General features: G+C 39.6%; 1 protein-coding gene across 1 annotated transcript; it reads left to right on the top strand.

The window, feature by feature from the left end:
• Positions 1 to 2,244: 2,244 nt before the first annotated feature.
• On the top strand, positions 2,245 to 10,908 carry cpsf2 (cleavage and polyadenylation specific factor 2). The gene is made up of 15 exons (XM_082506303.1): positions 2,245 to 2,399; positions 2,766 to 2,932; positions 4,669 to 4,828; positions 4,928 to 5,033; positions 5,125 to 5,254; positions 5,345 to 5,460; positions 5,597 to 5,784; positions 5,939 to 6,229; positions 6,393 to 6,493; positions 6,830 to 7,033; positions 7,154 to 7,306; positions 7,518 to 7,740; positions 7,941 to 8,255; positions 9,612 to 9,746; positions 10,691 to 10,908. Exons 2-15 carry the CDS (start codon positions 2,784 to 2,786, stop codon positions 10,781 to 10,783), a joined length of 2,364 nt encoding a protein of 787 aa, XP_082362429.1. The 5' UTR covers positions 2,245 to 2,399; positions 2,766 to 2,783; the 3' UTR covers positions 10,784 to 10,908.
• Positions 10,909 to 11,207: the final 299 nt, after the last annotated feature.

Genomic DNA, 11,207 nt, shown 5'->3' with positions numbered 1-11,207 from the left:
CAGGCTTTCAAGTAGAGAGCAGTCTACCTCCAGGTCACCTCCTCTCCAGGCTTCAGTTCCCTATAAAAAGAAGAAAAATTTGAAGTTTTGTAAGATGTTTGGCTTTCACAGAACAGAATGATGGATGAGTACAGTTTTACACCAGAAGATCACTACTGGAGTTATCGGCTGAAAGTGGAAAAGTGTAGAAACAAAAAGTGTTATATGGTAATCTATTAAAGTGGATTTGCATAGATATAGAAGGCAGTTGGTTATTAATTGAGCCTTTTTTAGGAAAAAAAAAGGAGATAGGAGTCAAAGTAACCTTAAGGATTTATAGCACTAGCTTTTTAGGAAAATTTACAGGTGGATTTTTTATGAAATTGCAGATTTCATGTATTTATAACTTTGCCCAATTGAAAATATCCATGCACTAAACTAATAACTCCAGGCCATGGGCTATTGTGTACACAGTGACAAACATCACCATGAAGTCAACATAGTAGCTTGTCTTTAAATTCAAGAATAACCTGAGGGGTTTGTTTTGTTTTTATTTGGTGAACAGTCACTCGTTCTTACCTTCCGTACAAAGCACTCTTGTTTCTGAAAGCTGTCAACTTCTGGTCCTGTTGCTTGTCAAGGTACCATCCAATGACAAAGCCTGTGGGGACAAATATGTGCGCCCAGTACTGGCGGGCAAAGGCTGCCAAGTTCACCATGGTTCCTACCTAAAAAGAAAAAGAGCATGGGTTTTATACTCCCAAATTAAACTTATGATTGCAGTTGTGCATTCATATTTGTATAATAAGAAGAATGGATACAGGAAAGCACAAGCATAAATGATACAAGAACATTTACCACTATTGCTGAACAGCCTAATCTCTGTTTAAGCTATTTGAAAGGCTAAATACTAATATAGCAATATCTTATTGCTTTCTTTTAAGATACACCATTGATACACTGGCACCACATAGATACCCCTGTTAAATAAACAAATCAGTTATTAAATCATGATTTTAAATGAGGCTCTCAAATGAATAAGGGTAAAAGTTAACTAAAATAAAATTAAGGGAAATACTGTTAAAAGTGTAGGAAATCAGATCACTTACAACTGAAGTGACTTATTAAAAGTAATAATGAACGCAATGACAGCTTTCTGCTTTTAATTCCATTTCTTTCCATTTAGTTACACAGATTTAGATTTTGCATGTACTCGGGTTATCTTTGTCTAATGTTAAAATTTGTTTGATCTCAAACATTTCAGTGAAACAATTTTTTTTTTTTTAAACTAAGATCAGGAAAGGGAGAATGCTTTTTATATTGTGCCACCATCATTATTTTGATCATGCTGCGAGTCCCAACCATTAAAAGAGACGTTGTAATGTTTAGCAACATGTAGTATTCTGGGGGTAGCCCATGTTCATAGATTTAGAGGACCTGCAAAAAACTTCTAGAAAACAAAATTAGCTAATGTTGTCAACTAAAAATGACAGACATTTTCTTGCACAATAAGCACAACAACCGAGTGTCTTTAAACGCCTACTTTAGATTCTAAGAATGTGTACACCTTGACAATGATTTACAACACTTCTTTATGCACTTCAATGAGGTTTGACAGGCAAACCTCATTAAATGCACATCAGACCACGGTCACTTCAGTTATCATATGGTAGCCATGCATTACATTACAGCATATATATATATATATATATATATATATATATATATATATATATATATATATATATATATATATGAAGCTGAATACTAAATATCCGGTAAGTCTGCAGATCGTTCATCACAAACTTTTGGTATCCTAGAGAGAGGCACTTGGCTAGCTAGCCTGTCAGCTAGTTAGCCTTAGCAATATGTTTTAAGATGTAGTTAAGGATTATTTCTAAGATGCACTGGTTACTGTATTGTCAGTACAACAAACACATTAAAACGCACTGGCTCGACCAAAAAAGAATAATGAATGTAATATTAATATCTAAAATAATACCTTCTGTTTACACCAGCCGCGGCCTTCAGTTCCTCATTCAGCAAGCGAAGGACATCGGATTCTACCAACTGTAAACTTACGACGAGGTGGTTTCATATTTTTAAATAATACATTTTAATGTCAAAGCACAAGTAGTGGAATATTAGATACGATCCAACACTGAAACTATGATGTTAAAGGTGATGTGTTCAGATACCTTTCGAAAAAAATCTAAATGTAGTGTTTTAGAAGAGATTTAGAATTATTTAGTAACGACACCACCATTTGTGGTATGCTCCTTTGCCCTCTCACACATGATGCAGCGGCAAGTATGTCTGCCGCTATCAAAAACGCGAGCCAAAATGGTTTAATTTGGGAATAACAGAAAAAAAGGTTGTTTTTTATTCCAGAAGACTAATCCATTATTTTACAATTAATGGTATGGTGCACGCTCCTTTGTTAGTTCATTTACACTCATTAGCTAGCACTGTAAATACACTTTGCTGGGCAATCTGCTAACAACTCTAAGCTAGCTGTGGCTAGCGACAAAACTATGTTTACATTATATTTACTTACAGCCTGTAAGCTGCATACATCACTGGTTAAAATTGTGCAACATTACGCTATTAGCCTCACACAGATTTTAATGGCAAACTCCAACCATGGTTGTGTTTGTTTTCTTTGTTGATTAAATTGAATGACTTTTCGCAGAGTCGCACTCACACATAAAGAGCCACGGGCCTTAGAGTTAGTAGGAAAGGTTTCGTGGTGAGGATAACATGCAAGCACAAATCTTATATTTCAGCTCGACAACTGAAGAACCATGACGTCCATTATCAAGCTGACAGCCGTGTCAGGGGTTCTGGAGGAGTCTGCCCTTTGTTACCTGCTGCAGGTGGATGAATTCCGCTTCCTCTTGGACTGCGGGTGGGATGAGAACTTCTCCACGGAAATCATAGATGCTATGAAGAGGTCGGTATACCGCCAGTCTTTCAAAAACAGTTGATGTTTCTATTTTTTTTAAACTCTTAGCAAAAAGTAAATGTGCCTTTATGAACTCACTAAACAGTACACCCACAGCAGTCTGGTTTATTGATGACTGACCTCCCCACCGTGAAGTAGGGGAAAGAAAGCTTGTGCCGACTTTTTTACTGACATAAAAAAAAGTTTATAATACTACTACTGCCCGTCACCCCTCCCAGGGTATGGGCTGCCAAAGGTAGATCTCCAGAGATTTCTGTCCTGGCCATTCTTTCTAGATGGGTCCAGGTGTAGCCCATCATTTATAATACTATAGTAAAAAGCTTCTAGTCCACAGATTATATGGTTCTGTTTGTTGGTTTCTGTCATACCACATATTAGACGATGGATGTAGGTTTTGTTTGAGTCTGAAAGTCATCTGCGAAGAAATCTTAACATCAAAAACCCAATGTACCTCACTTACATGTATGTTGAATTTGTACTTCTTCTGTCTCATCTTGTAGTAGAAGAATATCAGGCACAAGGAGATGGTTTAACATATATGGAGAGATTTCCAAATTTAGTCCTTTGCTTGTTTATGCTTTCATTAGCATGGATAAATGTATGTCTTCTAATTCTTGCTCTATTGCTGTTTCCTATACATATATACAACATGAATTATCTAATTAATACTCTAATGGCAATTTTGTAGACGTTAAGATTTTCACTGGGCGAAAGAATTAGATTAGAAGGACAGTTCCAGTTGAACAGTTTGGAGACAAAATGCGTGTGTATGTATGTATGTGTGTGTATGTGTGTGTGTGTGTGTGTGTGTGTGTGTGTATATATATATATATATATATATATATATATACACACACACACACACACAGTCATACTGCCCTATCAGCACTCCAGTTGTAAAACCCTGTGTATTATAGTGCTTTATCACCAATGAGGAATTTCATACTCATTTCTAACTGTATCGGTTGGATGAACATCTATAGAGTCAAAAATAAAAGGCACAGCTCTACTCTTGAGGCTTCCAAACTACCTAAACTCTCCTCTCTTCTCACATCTAATAACAACAGCTACAGAGACAGTGGTTGAATTGTAACTTGCAGAGAAAAAATGTTTTTTAAAGTCTTATTTTAGTGCAAACTCAGGAAACCTCTAAATTGATTTTTACACAATAGCTATCTTAACACCAGGAGTATCAGAAGTAACCCTTGAAGCTCTTGCTTATAGAGCAAAATGACTGGGTTTGTATCAGAAATTGGTGAGGGTGGTCTCTGCCTATTCAGTTACCCTTGGAAAAAACCCCAAAACTATTTCAGTGGTTGTCACGTCTTTATTGATATGTATTGAGGTATCAAAACTCATCATTAAGGGTACAGGGCAGTTCATGAAATGTCATCTTTGTTGAGGGGGAAAGCATTAAACACAACTTTAAATATTTCCCATGTGCACATGTTAGTTGGCTTTGTTTCTGGAACTGTGCACCTTCTAATCTTGAATGAATCGCAAACTGTCCTCAAAGTAGAGGCCACTAGAAGCCTATATTTCCCTTGTAAAATGTAAAGCTTTATTATCTGTTTGAACTCCTTGTGAATGCGTATTGTTCTCCTTTAAAGAAGAAATTTTGATCTTGTGAGACGAGACTGTGCGATTGAATAAAGATTTGAATTAAACCACTCCACTTTTCTGGGACTTGAACCTGCTGCAATGCTCTTTTTCCCCCTCTCCAGACATGTTCATCAGGTCGACGCTGTGCTGCTCTCCCATCCCGACCCCATACACTTGGGAGCCCTGCCATACGCTGTGGGCAAACTGGGGCTGAACTGTACTATCTATGCCACAATTCCTGTCTACAAGATGGGGCAAATGTTTATGTACGATCTGTATCAGGTAAGAAGGGGATATGGGTAATGCATGATTTAATTAACAGAGGTTCTTTTTGGCTTGATTACCATTACTTTATTAAATTCTCTCTTTCTTTCCATGTAGTCCCGAAACAACAGTGAAGATTTTACACTGTTCACACTTGATGATGTGGATGCTGCTTTTGATAAGATCCAGCAGCTGAAATACTCTCAGATTGTCAATTTGAAAGGTGTGTTTTATTTGCAGAATAGGTGTTATTCCCTGTTTATGCACCACATATAACAATGTAATTGTTTATGTATTTTTTTTTTACCTGACAGGAAAAGGGCACGGTCTTTCCATTACTCCTCTTCCAGCCGGTCACATGATTGGAGGCACTATTTGGAAAATTGTGAAGGATGGGGAGGAGGAGATTGTTTACGCCGTGGACTTTAACCACAAGAGAGAAATGTAAGCAAAGAAAACGTTAATGTGAAATGAAATTTTATTGCTTTTAGTTTGGCTCATTGTTAATGCATTCTTTTTCTCTGTGTACTCCAGCCACCTCAATGGCTGCTCACTGGAGAGCCTCAGCCGTCCATCCTTACTTATTACAGACTCCTTCAATGCGGCGTATGTACAACCACGTCGTAAGCAAAGAGATGAGCAGCTACTTAGTACGTATTAATAGCCACTGGGCGCTTTAACACTAACACTATTACATCAATAATATGCGAGTTCATACTGCCATATTCTAACGGTTACAGATTTTATTATGTACATTTGTAATTCTCTTTTTCCGTTCTTCCACAGCCAATGTGATGGAGACCTTGCGTGGTGATGGCAATGTCCTTATTGCCGTAGATACAGCTGGGCGTGTGCTGGAACTGGCTCAGCTCCTGGACCAGATTTGGAGGACAAAGGATGCTGGGCTCGGAGCTTACCCACTCGCTCTGCTTAACAATGTTAGCTACAATGTAGTGGAGTTCTCAAAGTCCCAGGTACTGTTAACTGTTTGTTTTTTTTCACATCGGAGAAACTATTGAAATATTCAGATTTTTCCAGTCAAAACTTTCATTTTGTTACAGAGTGAGCACAGCAAATAATACATATTTGTTATAATTCTTGAATTCATTAATCACTGATCCTTTCTAGGTGGAGTGGATGAGTGACAAGCTCATGAGGTGTTTTGAGGACAAGAGGAACAACCCGTTCCAATTCCGACATTTGACCCTGTGCCACAGTCTGGCAGACCTGGCCCGAGTACCCAGCCCCAAGGTGGTGCTCTGCAGCCAACCAGACCTTGAGTCAGGGTTTTCTCGAGAACTTTTTATCCAGTGGTGTCAAAATGCAAAAAATTCCATCATCCTGACGTACCGCACCACACCTGGAACCTTAGCTCGCTACCTCATCGACAACCCTGGAGAAATGATGCTGGATCTGGAGGTGAGGCCTGCAGTCATAATGTTGATTTGCTGTACCAGAGGGTTGATATCTGCCCCATGGGAAGCTCCTGATGCTAATATGCAGACCCGGCTTAGGAAGAAACAAAACGTGTCAGTTTGTCATTTACACCGTATCCATTTGCCACTTTTTCTTGTTACAACAGGTCAAGAAGAGAGTAAAACTCGAAGGCAAGGAGCTGGAAGAATACCTGGAAAAGGAGAAACTTAAGAAAGAAACTGCTAAAAAACTTGAACAAGCAAAAGAGTAAGTTTCTACAGAAAAAGACATGAGATGACTCGTAGCTTAAGGGTTGCATGTATTTTCTCTGTGACGCTTTTGGTGTTACAAAACGTTTCATCAGTCAGTTCACGAGTACGACAGCAAATTAGGTTTGGAAAAAATGCCATCACAAATGCAAACTGTGGTCTAGACTGCAAATCTCAAACATGCTGTTTAAAAGGAAATCTGTAACTGCGAGATGAGTCATAACACGTTTATGACAAACATTTATATTCTACTACCGAGCAAAAATACGTTGTCTGCTCTTAGATAAATTAAACTTTTAAGTATAGAATTAATATTTATTTTATGGGTTTGCAGGGTGGATGTGGACTCCAGCGATGAGAGCGATATGGATGATGATCTGGATCAGTCGGCTGTAGTAAAAACCAAACACCACGATTTGATGATGAAGGGCGAGGGCAGCCGTAAAGGCAGTTTCTTCAAACAGGCCAAAAAGTCATATCCAATGTTCCCCACACACGAGGAGAGAATCAAATGGGACGAGTATGGAGAAATCATCAGGTACTCGATACTAATGCACAAAAACATCAGATGACTGATGAATGCAGGAGGCCACTAATGTGAAACTCTGACTTTTATCAATGATAATATAATAATAAAAACCAATGTTACCTTTTAAAGGCTAGAGGAGTTTCTGGTTCCTGAATTGCAAGCCACAGAGGAGGAGAAGAGCAAATTAGAATCTGGTTTGACCAATGGAGATGAACCTATGGACCAGGATCTGTCTGTAGTCCCCACAAAATGCATCTCAAGCATAGAAAGTCTTGAAATAAGGTCAGTGATCATTGTGATAATTTGGCTGTGTTTTCTCAGCCATTTTAACTGGCCATTGGCAAACAGTACAGTAGAATCCACCTCCACGTGATTGAATATCAACCTGTATGATGCTGAAAATTGTTATGTGTAGTCAACAAGTCTCTGGCGCAGTTCTTGTCCTAGCAAGGGTAGTGTTGAAAGGCTTGACCTCATCTCTGTTTCTTCACAGAGCAAGGGTCATGTACATAGACTACGAGGGTCGCTCTGACGGGGACTCCATAAAGAAGATTATCAATCAGATGAAGCCCAGACAGCTGGTGATTGTTCGTGGGCCACCAGAAGCCAGTCTGGACCTGGCAGAGTCCTGCAAGGCTTTTAGCAAGGACATCAAAGTCTACACGCCTAAACTGCAGGAAACTGTGGATGCCACTAGTGAAACCCACATCTACCAGGTTAGCTTCATTTAAGGCCTGTGTAATTATATTTTTAATAAAGTGTGTTTATTTGTCTTTTTCCCCCAAAATTTAGTAATGGGTGCATTTGATCTTATAGCTTAAATGTGTTTTATGACCTTAAATATGAAGTATTGTGTTGCAATCCTTCCAAGACTCGTCAGGGTCTTCATACTATCTTGTTTTCTGTCCTGGTAAAGGTGCGGTTAAAAGACTCCTTGGTGAGCTCTCTGCAGTTCTGCAAGGCCAAAGACACGGAGCTAGCGTGGATTGACGGTGTGCTGGACATGCGTGTAGTGAAGGTGGATACCGGCGTGATACTGGAGGAGGGTGTGAAAGACGAGGCGGAAGAAAGCGAGCTGGCTATGGACATCGCCCCCGATCTTGACATTGACCCCATCAACATAGCAGTCACGGCACAGCGAGCCATGAAGAACTTGTTCGGAGAGGACGAGAAGGAGTTTTCCGAAGAGAGTGATGTCATTCCCACGCTGGAACCACTGCCACCAAACGAGGTGGGGAGCAGAAATCTTGCTGTCTTGAATGATTTTGCAGTTCTTTTTGATGGTTTATGTTGCATAATGCATCCACACACTGTATTTAAAAGCTGGACAATCTTCCATGTATTTCTAACTTTTCTTTTTAAAACTTTAAGTTTGACTTTCTTTCCATCTCCAACCATGCCCATATTTGGACAAGATATCACAAGCTAGCTTGGTTAGCAATGTGCTATTGTGTTTTCTAGTGATGTGAAATGAGATGTTAATTTTGGCTTGTGCAAAACAGCAAATTTCTGTACAGCTGTTTTGCTGTACAGAAATTATACTTAGATTAAGACTGATTGTTACATGTGACTCATAGAGTAGCCCTACTCTAATCTATTCATCGTTTTTTTGGAAGGGGGTTTCCCCCAAGGGGCCACATAAAAATCAGGACTATGCACGGCCGCACCAATATGCTGAACTTTTTGGCCTGCAAAATAACTGTCGCAATACTGTCGCATTCTATTGAAGAACACTTGAAATTTACAACATATAAACAAGTAGAAAAACATTTATGATCTCATAAATCAAAGAAAAGAGTGGACAAATTTTCACACAGAGTTCTCAACCCCCTGTCGATCAATAGCCATTTAAGGCATGTTTTCATTGACTTTACTTTTCAAGCCTAGGGGCTACAGCCAACTCTCATGAACCATCTTTAGCTGCTCTGAGATAGTCTCCTAATTGTGAGCTCACAAAATTCTGCTTATATCTTCCAGCTCTAAACTTTTTCTCTTCGTCTCCCAGTGTCAGGCTCTGCACATGTTCTAAACACGTGTTTGAGTGGAGGACTTTCAAATATTCACTTTCAAGTTTATTTTGCTGCTGTAGAGTTGTTAGATATTTTTGAATGAGAGATCAAACACAGTCTGTTTTTCCCAGTGTGCCCCAAACATTTAGATGGGTCAGTGATGTTGTACGAGTGAGTGGTCCCACCTCTGAGTGCGAAGAAAGCTAAAGAGGGTGGAACGAATGCTAAATAGGGCGCTTTGTTTCGATTCAGCTCAGAGAGAATATGTGATCGTAAGGCTTGTTTTTGCTGCTGCTCATTTTGACAGGTAGCCTCATTTCCTTGCAGTAATGCAAATTGTTTTGGCAAATGAAACAACATGAGCAGCATGTGACTTTTAGGCCCAAATAGCTGCTACAATTAGTGCATAAAACTTATTTTGGCATTTTAATGTCATTTGACCAACGTACGATGCAGAAATGATCCCTGAAAGAAAACTTTTCCCAAGGCTCGTGATGTGATTGTGATAGTCTGCGTCCAAAAGAGTGAATAAGGAGTCTTTGTAGGAAAAGTTTGACCCTGTTTCACTCTCTCTTCAGATTTCAGGGCATCAGTCTGTGTTTATCAACGAGCCTCGTCTGTCTGACTTCAAGCAAGTCTTGCTGAGAGAGGGCATCCAGGCCGAGTTTGTGGGAGGAGTGCTGGTATGCAACAACATGGTGGCCGTCCGCAGAGTAAGTGTCCTTCCTTCCCATGAAAGAATACTAGATAGATAGAAAACCAGTCAATTAGTCATATTAAACCTGCCAGTGTTTCAAATAATTGTGTTTTAAATGCTGTTTGAAAGACCGTTTCTCTTTACACTCTTGGCTATAGTGACATGAGACTCTGAGCCATCGGATGCAGCGATGCACAGTTGAAAATTAATCGCATGAGACACACTAACAAAAAATTACAACAAACTGTGCTTGTCCATTTGTTTGATTATAGATTGTGGATCCCGAGCAGTTCCTTACGGTGCACTGAGCACGTCATTTCATATGTCATGGGAAAGTCTGGGGTGTAGAGAAAAACAGGTGGAAGCAATAGGCTGTAAATCTGCTTCCTGATTTCTCTTAAAGTGTATTTGCATGAACAGGAGGAAGAAAACTGGTTTTAATGTTGATACTCTGTAGGTACCTGACTGTTTTTCTAAGACAGACTTGAAAAATTGAGTACTTTAACGTTTCTTTACTTAAGCACAAATACCCCAAATGGTAGTTTACACACAAAGAGAAACAAATACAGCGTGCGTAAGTAGGCTACCAAAGCCCCAGCAGCAAATTAAAACATCTCACCTCAGCCAAAAGATGCAAATAAGAAACACAGGCAAAGCTTCAGAGCTACAGAGAAAGTAGGAGTGAGCCAGGATACTAACAACAACCTGCATAATTGACAAGAACTTAAAATAGATGCAACCCAGAAAAGGAAATCAAAGAGAGCCGAGACTCGTAAAGGAGTGCGGTGTTTAACTGTAAAATCTTGATGCAGATTCATTAGACGCTTTCATCCAAGTTTGTAGGAAGGAATGGGGAACACACTTGTTTTTAAGGTCTGGTGTGATGTACAAGGCTGGTGAAGGCTTGCTGTGTGAGGACCTGGTGGATGACCTGTGCATGTTTGCGCTCTCTTTGTCCAGACGGAGGCCGGACGCATTGGCCTGGAAGGCTGCCTGTGTGACGACTACTATAAGATCCGGGAGCTCCTGTATCAGCAGTACGCTGTTGTATAGCTGCAGCAGAGCACACCATGGAAATACAGAGACAAGCCTTTACAAGGACTTTACCCAGAGAAGATGCGTGTACCTCTTCCCGATGAGCAGTTCCGACTGTTTCACTGCAAACCGAGTTGAACATTTTCCTTTTCCTGTACCTTTTATAATTTCTTTTCCAGGTAATTTTTTTTTATTGGTAGTTTACCTCAATAATGGCAAAGGCAGATGCTTCCATGGACTGACATCTTTGTGTGAACAGATTCTGAAGTCCTCCCTCTTTACAATCACATCCAAGTAAATGTTTTGGGCCTCCAGATCTGTCATTAAAAATCTTTTTTTTCCAAGATGTATTTCTGTTTGTCTTAAATGTCCATAACTTCAAATGCTGGCTATTCAGTCCTACAGTTATGTTGCGTTACTTGCCTATCCACGCATTCATTAC

This window comes from Aulonocara stuartgranti, assembly GCF_965226115.1.
Source record: "Aulonocara stuartgranti genome assembly, chromosome: 15".
Taxonomy (NCBI): Eukaryota; Metazoa; Chordata; class Actinopteri; order Cichliformes; family Cichlidae; genus Aulonocara; species Aulonocara stuartgranti.
The sequence above is the reverse complement of the archived record's forward strand: the minus strand, read 5'-3'. Positions and strand labels throughout refer to the sequence as shown.